Source organism: Rhinatrema bivittatum, chromosome 4 (assembly GCF_901001135.1).
Source record: "Rhinatrema bivittatum chromosome 4, aRhiBiv1.1, whole genome shotgun sequence".
NCBI classification, from domain to species: domain Eukaryota; kingdom Metazoa; phylum Chordata; class Amphibia; order Gymnophiona; family Rhinatrematidae; genus Rhinatrema; species Rhinatrema bivittatum.
Genome location: NC_042618.1, coordinates 202,997,949 through 203,020,835, shown reverse-complemented (window position 1 = coordinate 203,020,835; position 22,887 = coordinate 202,997,949). Strand labels below are relative to the sequence as shown.

Sequence of the window (22,887 nt, the reverse complement as noted above, 5' to 3'; positions counted from 1 at the left end):
CAAGTTTCAAGGGGAGAGCCAGTTGGAGAAAAGAATGAGGACTCCAAAATTTTGAAAGGGAAGAGGGGAATGGGTAGGGAGGGAGAGGGAGCAGGGACCTCAAATTGTTGGTTAGGGGGAGAAGAGTATGAGGATGCCATACAGGATGCGAAGAATGGGGTCTCAGGGATGGGATACTTAGATTTGGCGGGAGAGTGGGGATGGGTGGGACAGCAGGTCTCAGCAGTTGGATAGGAGATATAGCTGTGGCTATAAAGTATGAGATGAAGATGCGCATAAGAGACTGAGGCATGAAAAGGAGGTTAAAGAGTGGGGAGGAGCTGCGATATATTTATGGTTTTGGTGGGCTGGGGAGAGGGTGAGAGACAAGAAAGGGATGGGCTTATGATGGATTTCAGAGGGTGGATATGGTATAGAAGTGAGAGAAGTAATGGGAGACTAGATAGGGTTAAGGACTTAGAGGCAGGACAGAAAATGATCAAAACCAAGAAGCTGGCGCTAATGAGGGAATGAGAGGCAGAAAATAGTTGTGGGCTGAGTTGGTGAGTACAGGGGTATAAATAAGGGAATAGTGAGTGAGGAAAATAGGCTGAAGGAGTAAGAATGGTGAAGGAATGGGAGGACTGGAGCAGGTGAGAGGGAAAAATGGAAGGTGGGTGAAGTAAAAAGAGAGGGAGATTAAGGACTGATGAATGAGAATGGAGAAAGGGTGAAATCTAGTTTAGAGTGCATAGATTCAGAAAAGAGATGAAGAAAAGAAATGAAATGGAAAGATCAATGTCAGAGACAGGAAATAGAGAAAGTGAAGAAGATTGGGTGGGGGGGGGGGGGGGGAGAAAATAGAAAGGAGACCTTGGAAGTTAGGAGAAGATGGACAAGAGGAAGGTGGAAGACACTGGAACCAATGCAATTATAAAAATAAAATGCCCAGACAAAGGTAGAGGAATAACATTTTCAGTTTAGTGATTGGAAGATGTCAGCTTGGCAATGTATGACTTTTTATTTTGTATTTTGCCCAGGATAGGAGGAAATTTATATTTCCTAGCATGTAGCCAGATAGACTCAGGACCAATGGGTATAGTGTACTCCTGATAGCAGATGGGAGACTGAGTCAGATTTCAAAGCTGACGTCAGCCAACATACACCCGTGCAGGAAGCTCTGCTCTTCAGTATTTCTCTGTCTCCTAAAGCAGATAGGGACACATTCACATACTAGAATAGTGTTAGCAATTCTAAAACAAATAAGAAAGAAAGTTTACCTCAAGAAAACGAACCCCGCTCTCCTGCGGTGATACCTAAGGGTCCCTCCCCAAGTCGAGAATTCCTGAGGTGATTTCTGAGATCCCTCAGAGGTAAGCGTCGGTCCGGTAGCTGGCTCCCGGCATGGACTTAGCCCCTAGGGTGTCTTAGAGGCAGTGGGTGTTGAATCGAGCACGGCGGTGAAGGTATTTCCCTCTTCCCCGCAGCCGGAGACCGCCCGGCACGAGACCGGGAAACTCCAAGACCAGGTAAGGTAGTAGAAACCTTCTTTTAAGTCACTGGTCTCCGAGGCTTGAATAGCCGCACAGATTGTTCCTTCCGGCGTCTGTTAATCGAGTTGAGCAGCTCCATCCAAGCTAGACCCCAATCTGGTGCGAGGGTCCACACACGTGGAGACCCTCCGGGGATCACCATCTTGCCCGCATGGTCGTCTGCGCCATTACCCCCCCTTGACCGCCGGATTGTCCGCACAACTGAGCAGGGCGCACAACCAACTTGTGCGCACAGCGGCGTGCACTACAGTGCTGGGCACATCTTGTCTAGGCACACAAAGTGGTGGCCTGTGCGCACATCCCGCATGCACATCATCAGCGCACCCGGAGCGCACACCTAAGCCTCCTGGCGCACATACCAACGCGCACAGACTAGTTTTGAATCACTCCGCGTGCACAAGTCATGGCACCGCCGGCCAAGAAGATCAAGGGACAAGCTCTCTGCCCAGCCTGCAACCTGAGAGCTGTGCAACCTGAAGTGGCCTCCACCTTATGCCAGCAGTGCGAAGAGACTCAGGGGGAACCTAAGCAAGGCCCCCCACAGCCAGTAGAAGGTTCCGGATCCACTGACGATAGTACCTCGGACCTCTATATCTCCGACTCGGCGCCTACACAGGAAGGCACCTCGGGGGCTTCCACCATAAACCCGCCAGGATTCAATATGGACCCAGGGACCTTTTCCTGGGTAGAATTCTTCAAAGGGCTACAAACCTTCGTCCAGGTGCAATCTGTACCGCCAGCAACATGGTCTCAGTCTCCACCAGAATCACAAGATCTTCCAAGCACCTCTTGGACCTCTTGATGTGCCTCACCTAGGCAAGAGCCCCCTTCAGGTGATACAGACACCTCGGGGGACAAGACTGACTCCCTGGAGGAAGGGGAAATCCGTCCAGGGATGGAACCATACCAAACCATGCTGCGATTCTTCTCCAAAGACGAGTTACCAGCTCTCGTGTCTCTGACCCTGAAGACGCTGGCCATTCCAGGCATGGGTACCACAGTGGAGCCAAAGACGAACCCCGTCCTGGTGTCCCACCGTCAGGCCTCATGCTATTTTCCAATGTTGCAGGCCGAACAACAACTGATTGACTTGGAATGGAATGCCCCGGAGGCCAGCTTCAAAGGAGGATGTGCCTTAGAAGCCCTATACCCCCTGGAACCCACGGCCAAGGAACGCCTACGGTTCCCCAAAGTGGACTCCATAGTCTGCGCCATCTCTAAGCGCACAACCATCCTGGTCGAAGGAGGAGCGGCACTCAAGGATGCCCAGGACAGACATCAGGAAGCCATCCTTAAACAGTCCTTTGATGTAGCAGCAATGACCCTGCAAATCGTGTCCTGCTACGCCGTTGTAACACGTGCCTGCTTGTTTCCCTCCAGAGACGCAAACACGTCTTCTGAAACATTAGAACCAGCGATATCCTTCCTCACAGATGCGCACCTCAGCCAGGGGAGTCTGCTCCATAATGGCAGCCAGAAGACAACTATGGCTCCGAAATTGGTCGGCCGACGCGAGCTCCAAAGCGAATCTCACGAGAATGCCTTTTAAAGGATCCCTCTTGTTCAGAAGTGAATTGGAGAAGTTAGCCAACAAATGGGGCGAATCTCCAGTACCTCGTCTACTGGAGGACAGAAACAAAAGAAACCAGCGCTCCTCTCCCCAAAGAACTAAGGGCAAAGGAGCCCAGCATTTTAGACCGTACAAGAACACATACTACCAAGCACCTCGCCCCACAGGCAGGTCCCAGTCCTTTCGAAACAGACCCAACAAGAGGGGAGCAGGCTCAGGTACAGGCTCTGGCCATACCCCACAATGAGAATCAGCAGACCCATCCACAGGAAGAAGTCAAAGGGGCAGACTTACCCTCTTCTACCAAAGATGGGTCGAGATAACGTCAGACAAGTGGGTCCTAACCATCATTTGAGAGGGATACTATCTGGACTTCCACAGCATCCCTCCAGACAAATTTGTGAGATCACCATGCCACGCCCTCTCCAAGAGGATGGCAGTGGAAACCACACTGACAAAACTACTCAGTCTAAAGGTGATAAACCCGATGCCCACGCACCAACAAAATACTAGTCATTAATCCATCTCTTTTATCGTTCCCAAGGAGGAGGGAACATTCCGGCCCATCCTGGACCTCAAGACTGTCAATCATTACCTGAGAGTACCACTCTTCCGCATGGAAACCCTACGCTCAGTCATAAAGGCAGTACAGCTGGGAGACTTCCTGACTTCACTGGATCTATCCAAAGCCTATCTCCACATCCCGGTCCATCATGACCATCAGCACTTCCTACGCTTTCGATACTGGACTATCATTACCAGTTCCGGGTGCTACCCTTCGGGCTAGCTACCACCCCTCGGACCATCACCAAAATCATGGTGGTAGTGGCGGCAACACTGAGGAAAGAAGGAATCCTCGTACATCCTTACCTGGACGATTGGCTGATCAGGGCAAAATCTCCAGAGGAAAGTCACCAGGCGACCACCAGAGTCAAGAATCTATTGCAGAATCTCGGGTGGGTCGTCAACACAGCCAAGAGCTGCCTACAGCCCTCCCAGTTGCTAGAGTACCTGGGAGTCTGCTTCGACACCAAGCAAGACAAGGTTATCCTCCCCCCTCCAAGGAGAAGGAAACTGATAGGTCAACTGTGAAAACTGTTGATCTATGCTCGCCCCAAGGTATGGGAGTACCTCCAAGTCCTCAGTCTCATGACATCAACCCTGGAAGTCGTTCCATGAGCAAGGGCCCACATGTGCCCATTGCAACATTCCCTACTGTCACGATGGGACCCGACGTCCCAGAACCACTCCATGCACCTCCAGCTACCAGCAGAGGTTCGGACACAGCTCCAATGGTGGCTACAGGAGGACCACCTGAGCAAGGGAATAAGACTATCCCCACCGAACTGGATCTTGCTCACCACGGATGCAAATCTGCAAGGGTGGGGAGCCCACTGCCAGGAACTGATGGCCCAGGGACAATGGGACAAGGAAGAGGCAGGATGGAACATAAACAGACTGGAAGCCCGAGCAGTCAGACTAGCCTGCCTACGATTCGGTCACAGACTCTGGGGAGAATCTGTCAGAATCATGTCTGACAACGCCACAACAGTTGCCTACATCAACTGCCAAGGAGGAACCAGAAGCCAACAGGTGTCCCTGGAAATAGAACCCCTCATGGCATGGGTGGAAGCAAACCTGCAAGGAATCTCAGCCTCCTGCATCGTGGGAAAAGACAACGTCTCTGTGGATTACCTCAGCAGAGAGAAGCTAGACCCAGGGGAATGGATGCTGTCGACCACAGCCTTCCAGTTGATAGTAAACTGCTGGGGAACCCCAGCCATGGATCTCCTGGCAACTCTGTCCAATGCCCAAGTTCTTCAGCCGCAGACGAGAACCGTACTCCAGGGGAATAGACCCCCTCGTCCAGACCTGGCCCCAGGAAGACCTGCTGTACGCCTTTCCCCCATGGCCACTACTGGGCAGGATCATCCGCAAGATAGAACACCACAGGGAACTAGTACTTCTAGTGGCCCCAGACTGGCCAAGAAGGCCATGGTGCGCAGACATGCGAAGACTTCTTGCGGGGAACCCTCTGTACCTACCTCCACACAGGGACCTTCTCCGGCAAGGACCGATCATCCACGAAGACCCGAATCTATTCTCTTTTACGTCTAGCCATTGAGAGGACTTGCCTGAAGAAGAACGGATACTGTAAGGCAGTGATTGACACCTTGCTCCTAGCATGCAAGTTCTCCACATTTCTAGCATACATACGAATATGGAGAGTATTCGAAGCCTGGTGTGAGGACCGCGAAATCCTTCCACAGACAGTCAAAATCCCCATGATCCTGGAATTTCTGCAGGATGGCTTGAAGAAGGGGCTGTCTTTCAACTCCCTCAAGGTTCAGGTGGCCACGCTGGCCTGCTTCAGAGCCAAAGTGGATGGCATCAGTCTATCAACCCATCCAGATGTTTCCCGCTTCCTGAGATGGGTCAAACAAATCCGACCACCATTAAAGTGGCTGGTGCCCCTATGGAATTTCAATCTAGTACTAGACTTCCTAGTGGGAGCTTCCTTCAAACTTACACGCGATCTGTCACTACGGCTCCTGACCTTGAAGACTGCATTCCTAGTGGCAATATGTTCAGCCCGTCGCATCTCCGAGCTTCAGGCACTATCCTATCGGCAACCGTTCCTCAGGTTCACACCGGAATCCATACAGCTTTGCACTGTCCCCTCTTTTCTTCCAAAGGTGGTTTCTCATTTTCATCTAAACCAAAGCATCTCGTTGCCATCTCCAGACGAACATAAGGACTCGGAAGTTTCATGCCGCCTTCGCCATCTTAACGTCAGCAGGCTCCTAGTCCGATATCTGGAAAGATCGGAATCTGTACGAAAGACGGACCACCTGTTCACAGCGGGAAGAAACAGGGGGAAGCGGCCTCGCGGGCAACCATAGCCTGCTGGATCAAAGAAGTAATCAAGGCGGCCTACGTAGAAGCAGGGAAGCCCCCATCTCTACAGCTCAAGGCCCATTTTACAAGGGCCCAGGCAGTGTCATGGGCGGAAACCAAGATGCTGTTGCCTGCCAAGATCTGTCTGGCGGCGACGTGGTCCTCCATACATACCTTCTCCAGGATTATCCAGGCCCCCGAGGACACAACCTTTGCAAGGGCAGTACTAAGTGGGCCACGGGCAGCCTCCCGCCCGTTTCGGGAGTAGCTTTTGTACATCCCATTGGCCCTGAGTCCATCTGGCTACACGCTAGGAAATGGAGAAATTACTTACCTGATAATTTTGTTTTCCTTAGAGTAGACAGATGAATCTGTCGGATGTCAAGCCCCAAGAACAAGATAAGCACGGGTAAGCCACGTATTACCCTAGTTCAAGACACCCATAGTTGCCAGGTTTTGGCATTATCCGGTTGAGTTCACTGGCGGTCTCCAATTGGAAATCAGTTGAACCAGTCCTAGTTAATCAAGTTATCAGAGCACACGTATATCCACAATTGCTTTTCGAGGAGAATACTGAGGAGCAGAGCTTCCTGCACGGGTATATGTAGGCTGACGTCAGCTTTGAAATCTGACTCAGTCTCCCATCTGCTATCAGGAGCACACTATACCCATCTGTCTACCCTGTCTACACTAAGGAAAACGAAATTATCAGGTAAGTAATTTCTCGATTTCTTTCTCCAGTGTTGCACTGCATGCGGAGTCCAATCGGGGTTTCCATTTTAATTTTTGTCTGCACGTTTGATTTGTGTGACTGAAGTGAGGAATTCTGCTAGTCTGTTTCTCTGTAGGAATTCTATAGCATTCCAAATGTTTCAACAGTAAGTGGAGTATTGGTGTCCTAGGTCCTGGTGTAATAATTGCAATGCTGCTTTTTCGTGGATAAGATTGTTGGTGTTAGAATATCGCTAATATGATAGGTTTGCTATATAGGGTCTTAGTGCCCAAGGTCACAAGGAGCATCACTGGCAAATTTGTAAACTGTTTTCCTTGATTTTTAGCCCACTGCTCTAATCACTAGACTATTCCTCTAGTCTTTAAATCATTTGGAAACTTGGTTGATGGTAAAAGCTTTATGGAATATCTTAAAATTATGAAAATTGAATGCTCCCTTAATAACTAAGAATAATTTTTTAAATTATAACCTTCTTATATTCTTTAGAATTAACAGCCATAACTTTTTTGTGAAAAGTTTTTGGGAGGTACACAGAAGAGAAATGCTCATGTTCTATTTAGTTAGAAAAAACTACCTTCTGGGTCTGAGACCAAAACATTTCTATGTACACACATGTTTTAACCTTTTGCTATTGGATCTTAAGGAACTTGACAGCTATATGCTGTTTCATAGGGCTTTAGAAACTTGGCATTTTGGCTTTAGAAATTTGTCAGGCAGATAAAATTTTAGGTGAGGATAGGTACTAAGAACTTTGGGTAACAGAGAGGAAGGCATATGTTTGAGAGTTTGGATAGTGTAAAGGGGATATGAGGGATGGATTTATTTGTTTTTGTAATACATGATTTATAACTTTTGTTATGTTTTATTAATGCTGATTGTTGTAATCTTTGTTCAACTTTTTGTTGTAAAATGCAGAATATAAATATGCAAATTAAATTACTGTGCAAAGTTCAGGAGAGGGTGAGAGAGTTCATGCTGTTTGCACAGTAGAAATGCTTTTAATACACAGATAATGTGTGGTATTTCAAACACCGTATATTAACTCCCCCTCAAAAAAACCTGGCGCAATGCTTTACTAAAGAGGATAATTGGGAACATACCCCTTCTTGAAATATTCTTTAATAGTGGAGATTCTATCAACTAAAACAAGTATCTGACAGTGGAGGATATAAAAGATGAGACTGATAAACTAAAGAATAACAAATCACTGGGACCAGATACCATCCACCCCAGAGTTCTAAAAAATCTAAAACATGAAATTGCTAACTTGTTACTAGTTATCTGTAACTATCATTTCAAACAGCCATGGTACTTGAAGACTGGCTTGTTAAGGAATTAAGTTGTCTACAACTGGCAGATCAGTCAGAAACAAAAGGCTTTATTCAAAGATATTGCAACGATAAGAGACTGAATACAATGCTGCTACAGCCACAGGCTAATTTTGTAAGAGCCGGAGAGACAACCAGTGAAATTGCTTGTTATAGATACTTTCTCTTGGCATAGTAAGTGCTAACTTGCAATTTCCAGCTTCACAGAGATGAGGAGTGCAAGACTTAACTAGCAGACTGCAGAAGTGCTGTCATCACATCTTTCCAGAATGCTGTTACAGCCTGTATAGGACCTGCAAGGGGCTGCATGGTTGAGGGAGCTGCCTTCCACAGTCCAGTTCTTTATTATTTATTCATTTCTACAAGCATTTAATCTATTGTCAATTTTAATCATGTACACATTCCTAAGTCCACAATATCCTTCCCTTTTCTTGCTTCTGAGCATGACTCCACCTCCTGAATATTCATTAATTCCTTAATGTTTGTTCTTCATGAGCTTCTCTATTCATCTCAAGATGCATAATATATACCTCTCACTTCTGGGTGGGACTTAAGAATATAAAAATTGCCAACTTTGGCAATATAAAAATTGGTCACAAGTACCTGGCAACATCCTAAACAAGTAAACAGATCCCATGCGGCTCTCACATAATAAGTAGTGGCTATTCCCTAAGCTACTAGGTTAATAGTTTATGGACTTCTCCAGGAACTTGCCCAAACCTTTTTTAAACTGAGCTACACTAACTGCGTTAACCACATCCTTCAGCAATGAATTCAGAGCTTAACTGTACATTTGGAAAATAATTTTCTCAAATTTGTTTTGAATATGCTATTTATCAACTTCATTGAGCATCCCCTAGTGTTTGTATTTTTTGAAAGAGTAAATAACCTGTTTACATTTATTTATTCTATTCCAGTCATGATTTTATAGACCTCTGTCATATCCCTCCTCTGCCATCTCTTCTCCAAGCTGAAGAACCCTAACTTCTTTAGCCTTTCCTCATAGGGGAGCTGTTCATTTATCATTTTGGTCACCATTCTCTGTACCTTTTTTATTGCAACTATTTTTTTTTTTTTTTTTGAGATGTGGCAACCAGAGCTGTGCACAGTACTTCTAGGTATGGCCTCACCATGGAACATTATGACATTCTCCGTTTTATTCTCCATTCCTTTCCTAATAATTCCTACCCTTGTTTTCTTTTTTGTCCGCCGCCACACACTGAGCTAAAGATTTCAAAGTATTGTCCACTATGACATCCAGGTCCTTTTCCTAGGTGGTAACTCTTAATATGGAACCTAACATTGTGTAACTACAGTTACTTTCCCCCATGTGTATCACTTTGCACTTGGGATGAAAAAAGAAGATAGATGCCTGATGTCTTATGAAATCCTTTATTGAAGCGGAGACACAAAATTTGCCCGACTCAGGCCGAGTTTCGCCGTTTGAAAACGGCTGCCTCAGGGGCTCATGGGCGCGTTCACGGTGAATTCTCCGCTTGAAAAGTCAAACATGTTTGACTTTTCAAGCGGAGAATTCACCGTGAACGCGCCCATGAGCCCCTGAGGCAGCCGTTTTCAAACGGCGAAACTCGGCCTGAGTCGGGCAAATTTTGTGTCTCCGCTTCAATAAAGGATTTCATAAGACATCAGGCATCTATCTTCTTTTTTCATCCTGACGGCTTTCATAGATCGCCTTCCTTCGTGCTTTTTGGGTCCTTCACTTTGCACTTGTCCACATTAAAATTCATCTGCCATTTCAATGCCCAGTCTTCCAGTCTTGCAAGGTTTTCCTGCTTGTGATTTAACAGCTCGGAATAATTTTGTGCAGTCTGAAATTTGATCACATCACATCAGTCCCAAAACAGATCACTGATGTACTGTTTACCATTCTCCACTGAGAAAACTGACCATTTATTCCTACGTTCTGGTCCGATCTTTAACCAGTTTACAATTCTCAATAGAGCATTGCTTTCTCTCCCATGATTTTTTAAATTTTCTCAGGAGTCTCTCATTTGGCACTTTGTCAAATGCCTTCTGAAAATTCAAATATACTATATCCACCAGCTCACCATTATCCACATATTTATTAACCATTCAAAAAAAAAAAAAAAAGTAGCAGATTGGTGAGACAAAATTTCCCTTGTGCAAATTCATGCTGGCTGTGTCATTAAACTATGTCTTTCTATATGTTCTGTGATTTTACTCTTTAGAATTGCTTCCACAATTTTTCCTAGCACTGACATTAGACTCGCTGGTCTATAATTTCCAGGATTACCCCAGAGCCCTTTTGACCACTTTGTCTTCAGGTACAATGGACAATTTTAATGATACAGATTACTAGTAATAGATCTGCAATTTCATTTTTGAGTTCTTTCATAACTCTGGGTGTGTATACCATTTGGTCTGGGCAATTTGCTACTCTTTTTAGTTTGTCAGCCTGCCTTATTACATCTTCCAGCTTCACCCAGATTTTTGTTGTTCTGAATCATCACCATTGAATATAATTTCTAGCACAAGTATCTCCCCATCATCCTCTTAGTAAACACCGAAGTAAAGAATTAATTTAGTCTTTCTGCGATGGCCTTGTCTTCCCTAAGTGCTTCTTTAACCACTGGATCATCTAACAGTCCAACTGACTCTCTCACAAGCTTCCTGCTTCAGATTTATTTAGTTTTTGCCTCTATGGCCAGCTTCTTTTCGAATTCTCTTTTAGCCTGCCTTATCAATGTTTTACATCTAACTTGCCAATGCTTATACTTTTTCCTATTTTCTTCAGATGGATCCTTTATATCCAGTATTTGAAAGAAATTTTTGGCTAAAATAGCCTCTTTCACCTTGCCCTTTAACCATGCCAGCGCTTGTTTTGACTGACTTCCACTTTTTTCAATGCAAGGAATGCATCTGGACTGGGCTTCCAAGATGGTACTTTTAAACAATGATTTCGCCTGTTGTAAATTCATAACCTTTGTAGCTGCACCTTTTAGTTTTGTTCTATTTTCCTCATTTTATTAATGTCCCTTTTGAAAGATTAATGCTAAAATACCAATATGTACTTAAGATGACTCCCATATCTAAAAGCTTTTTAAATGTTTAAATTTCATCAAGCTAACATCTGCATTTCATATAAATACACTTTCTCAAAGAATGCATAAATGTGATTAACATAACTAGGCTGCTATTTTCTGGAGAAGCAGAGAGAAAACAGACATATCATGACCTGAAACCAGCAATTTTTTCTTATCAAAACAAAAGGTTCTACTAAGGGAAATTTTTCTATATTCAAATGTGAGCGAACCCTGCGACATGGCAAAACAAAATTAACAAATTGCTGTTTCTTATATTTATTTACCAGTTTATCTAAAAAAAAACCAAAAAACAAACCCCTGCATGTTTCTTGTTTTTTAGTCACAATTTTTGTACATGTTTTGAGCTGGTGTCCCTACATCACTCTCATTTCTCTGTCATATTGAGATTTTACTAGAACTGTGACCCTTGCAGAGCGGGATCTGCTGCAGAGCGTCTCCACCTCCACCGGCCCCTCTTTCAATTCACACACAGGGAAAACAGCGGGATAAAATGATCCATTCAGACTTAATTCCAGGACTTGGAGTCAAACGTTTGTAGTGAATAGCATCTTGACAGTTCTTGATTCACATGCCACACATACAAGGAAAAAATGGTTACTAGGTTGTGAGGCCTCCCCAGAACATATGGCTTGGCTTTTGCCTAAAATCTGGTGAAGAACTCTATTCACACCTAGCCCAGGCAGGGCAAGCGACAGGCTATCATAATTCACACAAAACACATTTGCTGATGACATCTTTTCAACTTATACTGAGCTCAAAAGCTTTCCTTAAAACAAATCTTACCTCCAATTCCGGCTGATCTCTACTAATCCTCCTGGCACATTAGAGGTTCAGGTGAATTCTAGTTTTATTGGTTATCGGCGCATGGTGGAGATTTGTTCTTGAGTTTATTGCTGGTAGTTCTCTGCCACCTGAACTCTGTTCTTTATCTTGTAGATTTACGACATCCAGACGGGCCAGAAACTCCTAACTCTATACAACTCGGACTTGGCCAACAATTACAAGCGAAACTGTGCCACCTTTAACCCCACGGATGACCTGGTGCTGAATGATGGTGTGCTCTGGGATGTGCGTTCTGCGCAGGCGATCCACAAGTTTGACAAGTTCAATATGAACATTAGCGGTGTCTTCCACCCTAATGGGCTGGAGGTCATTGTCAACACTGAGATTGTATCCTTGTATTTTGTTGTCATGTTGACCTCTGGGACTTCTGTGGAGGAATGTTGGAAGTAGTAGTAGTGGGGAACCTCGAGATTGCTAGCAAGTGGGGTGAAGGTGAGATTGCTGCTGGAGGAGATGGTATATCTTGGAGGAAAACAGGGTTCATGATATATTTTAAAACAGTTATATTTCTTGCTTCTCAAGAACTTTGCTCCACATGGTTCAGGTCCCTGGGTAATAAAGGAAGCTGCCTATCAAGGTAAATCTTTCACTCTCTCTGTGGGCTAGCGGCATTATCCTGCAGTGGGCAGCTGCCTTCCTTTCCCCATGGGTGTACAAGTGCATTTATGTGTATAGGGTGCTATATTTGCAAATACAAATTTTTCATGAAAAACTAATCAGAATTCCTGTCCTAGTGTCTCATAGTCGCCTAAAGCACCACATCATATTGCCGCCTTGAGTATTATTGGAAAGGCAGTTAACCAATGTAAATAAATAAATATAGGTCCACTAAGAAACCAATTTGCAAGTATAAGACCCATAGTTTTAATCATGATACCAACGGTCCAATATTTTCTGTTCTGTAATCACTTCAATAAATTACAATTAAAGTCCATAATATAGTGGGTGGGGGGGGGGGGGAAGTCCTTGAAATTCATGAGGAAAAAAAATATGCATTGAGCAACTTTGAGATACCAGTCAGGCATGTCTAATAGACGAGTTTATTTTTTAAAGAAAAACTGAGTTTACAGATATACTTCCAAATATATACTACTGCTATTTATCATTTTTAAAGCACTACTAGGCAGAAAGAGATCTGCTCCATAGAATATATAGATACACTATTTGTTTTATGGTTATTTTAGTGTTTCTTTTTTTTTTTTTTACAAGTACATGACCTACACAATATGGCCAAAATGTGCTGGCCCTGAAGGACAGACTTGTGTTGCTGCCAACCTCATGGGGCAAGCACCAATGATGTCGCATATATTCAGTCTTGCAGAATATTCTTCTGAACCTGTCATGACCACCTTATCATGTTCAATTTTGTGTGCAATTGGTTCTGAGAGCTTCAATGCTATGTATTACTGGGCACACTTCAGGAATGTATTCCAGTAATCTGAAGGCTGCCTTTCCTTCTGTTGCCTTTTCTTCCTCAACTCTATTCCTTCAGTGGGATCTTCGGACTTTCCATCTGCTACACACAGTGCCAGCACTTGATCAGTGTCGGGTCGTCTTCAACAATACTGGGACTGTGATGTATGGAGGTAGGAAGATATTTTGGATCCACATCCTATCCCACTACCAACGTTATAAACCATTTTCTGGCAGCAGTTTCCATATATATATATATATATATTTTTTTTTTTTTTTTGTCTGAAAATATTGACTTCCAAATATAACATTTTACTATTTTGACTTTCAGAAACCTGCAAATGCATACATATTTGGATTCCCTAAACTTAAAGTTACATTGAAGCCCTGTATGGTACATTCTCTAAATTTAACTTCTACCTTATTTCCTCCTTCCCCCTCCTCCCCATGACAGTTGCTGAGGACAAGCAGGATGAAGCGGCCATGTGTGTAGGTGATTTCACTGACACCAAAACACAGATCTCCCAGAGATTTCTGGAAAAGCTTGGAAAGGCTTTTCTGGGCAGGCATGGGATTTCCCCACATGCATGCCACCTCATGGAGTCCCTCCCTCCTTTTTTTGTCCACAGTGATAGTTGGATAAGTTTCTCCCATGTAGGAGAAATAAAATTTATGATCAGGCCTCCTCAGTTGTCTTTTTCAAATTGTATCCAATCCTGGTTAAATCCAGGAATGGATTTTTGGCTTTTTCTTAACTTTCATTGCTTTTTCAATATGGTTGCTTGGCCCTGATGTTTTCTTTAGATTTTCTGCTTTATGTCTTAATTAGCACACTTTGCTATAAAAAAATATTTTAGTTTTGGTTTTTTTGTTGTCTGTTTTCATCAGAATGGCTGGGAAAATGTCTGGTGCCTTCAAACATTGTCGTCACTGCAATGTCAATATGTCCGTTATTGCTCATGATTAAATTCACTTGCACTATCTAAGTCTAGAGTAGAGATGGGCAAACCACAGCTTGCAGGCCAAATCTGGCCCACTGAGCACTTTAGTCCAGCCCTTGTCTGTAAATATGCTTTATTACCAGTTCACTGATGTTCCAGTCCATCCTTTGCTTCCTGCCAAATGTCATCAGCAAAGGTCCAGTGTCGCTTGTGACGTTCTGCATCATAAAACATGGACAGTTTTTGGGCTCTTTCAGATGACATCAGCAAGAGATGAACTTAAAGAATCAGTGGCCCGTAAAAAAACATTTTTCCTGTTTTGCTAATGTAACTGCTGCCTGATCAGCTATTTTGTGGTGGTAAACTGTAAGAGCCAGTGCCTGATCATCTGTTTAGAGGCTTTGAATGAAAGGTTTGCTGCTGTCAAGGGGACAGGGTTAATGAACTTCATTTGAGATACTCAACCAGCAGTTATATAAGGGCTGAAGGATAGGAGGATGATGATACAGGGAATTATATTTTGTAAGAACAGAAGTTGCCATACTGGGTCAGACCGAGGGTCCATTAAGCCCAGCATCTGGTTTCCAACAGTGGCCAATGCAGGATTACAAGTACCTTTCAAGTACTCAAATGTTAAATAAATCCCATGCTACTAATGCCAGTAATAGGCAGTGACTATTCCCTAAGTCAGCTTGATTAATAGTTTATGGATTTCTCCAGAAACTTGTCCAAACTTTTTTTTTTTTTAAAACCTAACCATGCTAACTGCCTTTACCACATCCTCTGGCAATGAATTCCAAAGCTTAATTGTGCATTGAGTATGAGAATTTTTTCCAATTTGTTTTAAATGTGCTACTTGCTAACTTCATGGAGTGCCCCCCCCCCCCCCCCAGTCCTTATATTTTCTGAAAGAGTAAATAACCTATTCACATTTATCCATTCTAGTCCTCTCACGAATTTTATAGATGTCTATCATTTCCCCTCCCTCAGCTGTGTTTTCTCCAGGCTGAACAGACTTACCTCTTTAGCCTTTCCTAACAGGGGAGCCATTCCACACCCCCCTTTATTATTTTGGTTGCCCTTCTCTGTACTTTTTCTAATGCAACTATATATTTTTTGATATGTGGTGATCAGAATTGCACACGGTACTCAAGGTGAAATCTCATCTTTGAGCAATATAGAAGCATTGACATTCTCCGTTGTATATTGGGTAAAGAGGAAGCTCCCTTACACTAGATGTATGAGGAACAAACACAGTCCGCCCCTCCTCCCTTGGCCAAGGCAAACCAGTACAACTACACTGGTATTATTAAAGGACCCTGGAGCTGCACTGAAAGCTGGTGATGTCTTGATGCTGAGGGAGCCTCATTTATCCTCCATATTGAAATCAAGGCATAGGTCCAAGAACAGAGAACCATCTCTTATTTCCTAGGGGTTCATTGGAATTAGGTTGAGATCTGAGGAAGAATAAAGAAGACCATAAAGCATAACTAGAAACAAGCAGACAAAAACTAAACTGGAGAACGCAACAAGCCAGAAAGACTGTATGCAATGTAACAAAGGGAAAAAAGAAACCTCACCAGTCCTCATAAAACAAATCAAGAAATATAAAATCAATAGCAGTAAAACCATACTAAAAAGATTTCAAAACAGCTGATTAATGGAATATCCAATAATTAAAAACTCAAAACATTTCCAGACACCAATAAAATATTTCAAAACATCAGACACAAAGACAAAATTATTAAAAATGATGATAAATGCTTTGCTCTCCATACCTGGGAATGTTTGATATCCAAGTGCCCTGAGATTGTTTTGAATTAGCAGAAGGGAGGTGGTGGTTTGCTTGCAACTTTCTCTTCTCTCTTTCACACACAAGCGCTCTCTCACACTGGCTCTCAATCACAAACATATACACACATGCTCTTTCTCACTTACATAGGCTCGTAATCACACATTTACACAAATGCTGTCGCTCTCACACATAGGCTCTCATTCACACATTTACGCACATGCTCTTTCAATCACATACATGTGCGCTCTCACCTAAACCAGCTCTCAATCACACAGACACAAATGATCTCTCTTACTTAGACACACAGGCTGTTAATCATACATACACATACTCTCTCACTTCACATACATTCTCTCAATTACACATTTGCATACATGCTGTGTTTTTCATAGACAAAGAATGTTAATCACACGCAGACAGTCTTTCACACGCGCACACATGCTGTCACACACAGGCTGTCAATCACACTTACATACGTGATATCTCACACACATTCTTGCTCACTCCCCCCCCCCCCCCCCCCCCACCACAGAAGAACAACTGGTGGCAGCAGTATCAGCAGCCTTCTGTTCTTCCAATCCTTGTGGCCTCAAGAAAGGTGTTCCATCGGCCACAGGAGCTCTTCTTCTTCTATTTGCTTCGGGCCGATGCTACCCGCACATGTAAATTACCATGGTCTCTTCTTCCACATGCGCGGCTGCTGCACACCACTTTCTCTTCCAGGCTGGTGGGGGCAGGAAGAAAAGGCCATGCTGCTAGTGCCATTGACTCAGCTATCCTGCGTTCCACCCTGGCTATCAGCATTTCAAGCCCGGGCGGAAGAAGAGTTTGCATCTCACCGGGATAAAGGGAAGCAGCTGGACCAATGGGGGACCGGGAAATGTGGCAACACAGCTGTGTGTGTTTGGTGATACACTGGTTGAGAACCACTACTGTAGCCTACTCTTCACGGGGATCCAGGTTGCTGTTTTAGTAGATGATCCTGTGCAATCCTCAGCTTGGGACCCCTCCCATGTGTCATGGCTGATTCATCTCTGCTTTTGACAGAGAATGCAAGTTTACTTACCGCAAATGGGGTTCTCTGTAGATAGGATGAATTAGCTATGCGTAATACCGATCCGCCTCCCAACTATCTAGCTAAGCTGGGCTCACGAGGCAATGAGTGTGGAGGATGTTCCGTGCATTCTCAGTAGTAAAACTTTACTGAGCTAGAGAGGTCTATTCAGCACAGTCAGATGATGTCTCCTATGTGTTATGGTTAATTCATCCTGCTGTCTATAGAGAACCCAGTTTACCGTAAGCAAACTTGCTGTACAGTACCTTGTAAAAGTCTTCACACTTATTTGTACATTTTTTTACATTCTGCTGCCTAAAAATTACAAATCAAAATGCATTAAAATAGGAGTTTCACTGATTTACACAACATACTCTATGCTTTCATAGTGAAATACTTTTGGAATATTTGTATAATTAATTGCTGTAAGAATAAAAAAAACAAAGTCCTGATTGTGTCATAGCAAACCTAAATTTGCTCTTGTTCAAAAAATTTGCCTTAAGGCTCATAAGTTAAATAGAGCTTACCTATGTCCAGTAACAGTAGTTGAGCTAACTTGAATATTCTTGGATAAAGAATCATGCCGAACAAGAAGCTACCAAAAGAACTCTGATAATGTTGTTCAAAAGTACAGATTGGTGGAAGGCTATAAGAAAATGTCATGCTTGAATATCCCTTTGGATACTGTCAGGTCCATCATTGTAAAGTGGAAACAGTTTGGCACCACCAAGACACTGCCACAATCACTGTCTCCAAAGTCAGTAACATGGGTTAAGAAAACTGCTAAGAAAATGAGGGGTAAAATTACTTTAATTTTAAAAGAATTGCAGAAGTCGCTGATTGAGACTGGGGAAATTACTGACTAGTTTCATGATTACTCCATAAACATTTATTGTCTGGGAGGATGGCAAGAAGAAAGCCACTGCTGAAGAAAAGCCACATGATATGCTGCATAGTATTTGCAAAAAAAAAAAAACACCAAAAAACGTGGGTGAAGGTTTTTTTGGTGTCTAAGCACAAAGCAAAAACAATGGAGTGGCTGAGCAAGAAGAAAGGGAATGTCCTCAAGTGGACCAGTCAAAGCCCAGACCTGAATCCATGGAAAATCTGTGTCAAGTCTTGAAGACTACAGTCTACATACAATCCCCAGCCAACGTGAAAGAGCTTGAGCTCTTCTGTCAAGAATGGGCAAAGTTGGTGGACACTCATCCTAAATGACTCATGGCTGTTGCTGCTAAAAGGGGCTTCCACCAAGTATTGAGTCAAGAAGTATGAAGACTTATGAAATTGACATCTTATTTACCCTTATTTTTGGAATATTCAGAAAATTGTTCTTTACGATGAACGTGTAGAGTATGTTGTGTAGACCAGTGAAACAAACTCGTACTTTACTACTTTTTGATTTGTATTTTTTGTAGACAGAATGTGAAAAATGGACAAACCTCTGTAGTTTTCATGGAATAATTTTCAAAGCAAACATGCGCACACGTTCACTTGAGGTATTTATGTAATTTATGCATAAATGTGTTGACTTATGCAGATTGTTACAAATCTACTCCCTTAAAGACCAGTTTTCCTGTAGCAAACTAGGTTAAAAACAAGACATTTGGCTATGTTTTAGTGCCCTGGAGAATTTATTTGCCCACTTTCAAATGTGACATAGGGTCAGTTTGAGCAGATTTTGCACTGGTATCTCTTGGTGACTTGTGTTTCTTTGCTAGCTATGCTGCAGGCAGATGATGAAGACGACTTGCTGGAAGAGAGAATGAAAAGCCCCTTTGGGTCTTCATTCAGAACATTTAATGCTACAGACTACAAGCCCATAGGTGAGAAACAGAGTCCTTATTGATATCACTTTGCTCCTAACCAAACCTTGGACGTGGGAGCTTGCTTTCTGGCAAATACCAGATTAAGGTATTGATTCTATTGGGAAAACACATTTTCTTGTTTGAATCTCACCTCCCCCCTCCATCAGATGTCAGTGGAGGTATGAAGACTGTGGAGATGTGGTTTACCTTCCATATAATCTACTGTAAGAGCACAACTATCAGACTTTTTCCCTGAAAAGTTATGGCAAAGTGCCTTGAGAGTGCACTTCTGCTGCATTTTTTCCTCCCTCCCCTCCTTTTAGGGAGAGGGGGAGAGAGGGTGTATAGGAAGAAGGTGAGAAAAGATGGAAGTGAGAAGAGTGGCTTGAGAATAAAGAAAAAGAAGAAAACAGTGATGAAATGGGAAAAAATGAACTTTCATAAAAATGAAATTTGCAAAATATATTTTTTAAAAGGAAAATATTTAAAGCATGAAACAATTTTTTAAAATGGCTTGCAGTGCATGTTAATGAATTCATTCAGACTATAACTAGAAGTTCCACACAGAACTATTGGATTGTATATTCTAGAATGTACATGCATCTACATGTATCCAGGAAAAATAGCTTTTTCTAGCTCCTTGGCTGTCCTGACAATTCCTGAAAATTTGATGTGGATCAGATGCAAAACCAAAAAGCTATTAGGTGACATAATTGCATTTGCATATTCGTGGAATATGTGGATTCCATCCAAAGTATCCCTTTCCTTATCGTCTCCTTAACATGTTGGGATAATTTGTTGTGCATCATATGCAAAACCAAAAAGTTGTTAGGTTTAGGCTGCATAATTGCATGTAATCATGGACTTTGTTGATCCCTCTAAATTGCCCTTATCATGAAACTCATGGACTGGATGTAAAATCAATCCGGTGGCATAACTGCCTGCATGCATATGTAGATGTGGGAAATGTATAACTGTCAAAAATCTGTCATCCTAACATATCCTAAAAACGTGGTGTGCTTTGAATTCAAAACCAAAAACATATTTGAAGTGACAATTGTGTATTCATGAATATGAAAAAAAAAGTTAGAATCCTTATGTTTCCCGTGATGTATCTTGAAAATTTGGTGTAGATTAGATGGAAAACAAAATCCTTATTAGCCAGAATAGACAAACAGTGATTGGATAGTGTGATTGCATATGTATATTCATGGAATTTGTGGCTCCCTCAAACACCTTTCTGATCTTTGTGGACACTTTGACGTGTCGTAAACATCTGGTGTAGCAAAATGCATGCAAAACCCAAAAAATTCTTAGGGGATAATAATTGTATGTGCATATTCATGAAATATGATGGATTGAAAAAATATTCTTTCCAGAATCCTCATATCCTACCTTTTCCCTGTACGTACCCGAATCAGTCCAGACAGTGGGTTGAGCCTCCTTTCCAGCAGATGGAGACAGAGAAAAACTCGAAGGGTATCCTATATCAGGACAGTGCTCCCCCTGCGTCCCTTCAGTATTTCTCTGTCTCCAGCAGATGTAGATAGCAGAACTTGCGATTCCCATTGTTTTTCCCAGATTCTTGGTTTGAGGAAGTTTTTCTTCCTTATTTCTATATTTCTAAGGGATCAAGCAAGTATCTGAAAATTTCAATCAGTCTTATAAAAAAAAAATATATATATATATATATAAAGTTTGTTCATGAGGAGAATTCTGTCTCCTCGCTCTTACTTGGGCCTAGGGGAGGTTTTCCCCTTGATTTCTTCAGCCTAGGACCCTTTCCCGGTGACCTATGGCCTGGCTCCGGGTTAATACTGGTGGTCCAGTCCCTCCCCCCCCTGAGACCCCTGAGAAGTTACATGCCTCTGGTCTATTACTAACAGAGAAGTTAAAATTCCTCTGTTCCTTTAAGCACAAAAAAAAAAAGTAACAGACTTTATTCTGAGTACCTTGGACAAGGGCCGGCAGTCTTCAGGGGAAGGAGCGGAGAGCAGAGCATCTTTGCTCCCTTTCCCGTTTGCAGCCAGGCACAGAAGGGCTTTGCCATTTTCAGCAGCAGTTCCTCCCCCCCACCAACCCGTTCTTACGATGCCACGATCTCCGTTTTGTGTGGCATGCGGGGAGCCTGCCTCTTGGCTCTCCGGCGCGGGGTTTTACGTTAATTGTTTGCCCAGCGAGGAGGGGCCCTCTTCGGTGCCGGAGAAATCTGCTACCCACGTTCGAGCCGGCAAGCGCACTGCAAACCGTGGGTACTGTGGCCATTTTGTCTGCAGATCTCGCAGCTAATTCCTTGCTGGACGGGGGAAGGGATTCAGTTTTTCATCAATCCCCCCCAGATTTAAGCCCCGTGGATCTTTCGGATGTGGTCCCTGACCCCCAGCACGATGTCCCTCCCTCCCCCAATGCCAGGGAAAACCCCTAAGCATTTTTCTACGGACTTTGTCCTTTTATTACACAAGGCTTATGTCGCTAGTTTACTGCATCAGGAGGGGAACCCCCTACAGGCCCTCCACCTGCATTCTCAGGGGATGAATCGGGTTCGGACCATACCGGGGTTACCAGACCCTCCAGATTCTGCTACTCTGCCACCTCAGCTTCCAGACTCCAATCCAGATGCAGATTCTCTAAATCAGAATCCACCGGTCGAAGAGGACGACCCACGGGTTTTATGCTTGTTCCAGCAGGAGGAGCTGGACTCACTCGTACCTTTTTGTTTTAGCCCAGCTGGGCATAGATGCCCCTCTGGAGGAAACTGTAAGTGCCCCGGTTTCCAGTAAAGTAGACCCTGTCCTGGCTGGACTGAGAGCCCCCCACATACCTTCCCATTTCATCCTATGCTAATGCAGTTATTACTCAGAGAATGGGAAGCTCCTGAATCCGGCTTATGGGTGGGCAGAGCAATGGACAAGCTCTATCTCCTCCCAGACCGATGTCTTTATATGCTCAAGGTCCCTAAAGTGGATGCTTCGGTTGCCGCTGTCACAAAAAGAACCACCATACTGGTGGTGGGGAGTGACGGCTTTGAAGGATCTTCAGGATTGTAAGATGGAAGTGCATCTTAAAAGAATTTTTGAAGTTTTGGCGCTCGGCGTTCAGGTGACAGTCTGTAGCAGTCTCATGCAGTGGGCAAGTCTTAGGTGGGTTCAACAACTGCTCAGCACCCAGGACTTCCCATCTGCAGAGGTGGAACAGGCAGAACGTCTGGAAGCTGCGATTGCATATGGTGCGAGTGCCCTCTACGATCTCCTCAGGGTGCTGGCTAGATCCATGATATCGGCGGTCTCAGCCAGGCATCTCCTCTGGCTGCGAAATTGGGCAGTGGACATCTTCCAAATCACAATTGGGCACTCTCCCTTTTAAGGGTAAGTTTCTCTTCGGGGAGGACCTTGAACAGCTTACCAAGTCTCTAGGGGACAACAAGGTTCATAAGCTTCCTGAGGACCGCCCTAAACGTTCCAGACCCTTTTTTCCTTCGCACTCTCGTTTCAGGGGCAGCGCAGGTTCAACAGGTCGCGGGGGCTCCACAAAGAAACCCCTCCACAAGATCTCAATCGTGGTCTCATTCCTTTCGTGGACACCGTCCATTCCAAGATGGAATCCTCCAAGGATCCGCCCCAAAGTCTTCTCAATGAGATGCGGCCAGCCCATTCCTCCATTACCAACCTGGGAGGTCGACTCTCCCTTTTTCACAAGGAATGGGTCAAAATTACTTCGAATTGGTGGGTCCTCGAGGTAATAGAACGAAGCTATGCTTTAGAGTTTGCTCGGTCTCTTCCAGATTGCTACTTGATCTCTCCTTGTGGACCCCTGAAGAAGCAGCATGTGGTGCGCCAAACTCTGGACAGGCTGCAGCAACATGGAGCCATCGTGTCTGTCCCTCCCG

At 43.8% G+C, this 22,887-nt stretch overlaps 1 protein-coding gene across 14 annotated transcripts in view; it reads left to right on the top strand.

Annotated features, from left to right (window-relative positions):
• Positions 1–22,887, top strand: part of DCAF1 (DDB1 and CUL4 associated factor 1) — a 466,661-nt gene that overhangs the window by 358,750 nt on the left and 85,024 nt on the right. For all 14 annotated transcript variants that reach the window (XM_029599562.1, XM_029599550.1, XM_029599554.1 and 11 more), the window contains 3 exons: positions 12,084–12,317; positions 13,483–13,576; positions 18,915–19,019. In XM_029599562.1, coding sequence (XP_029455422.1) covers positions 12,084–12,317; positions 13,483–13,576; positions 18,915–19,019 — 433 coding nt within the window. The remainder of the gene's footprint in view (positions 1–12,083; positions 12,318–13,482; positions 13,577–18,914; positions 19,020–22,887) is intronic.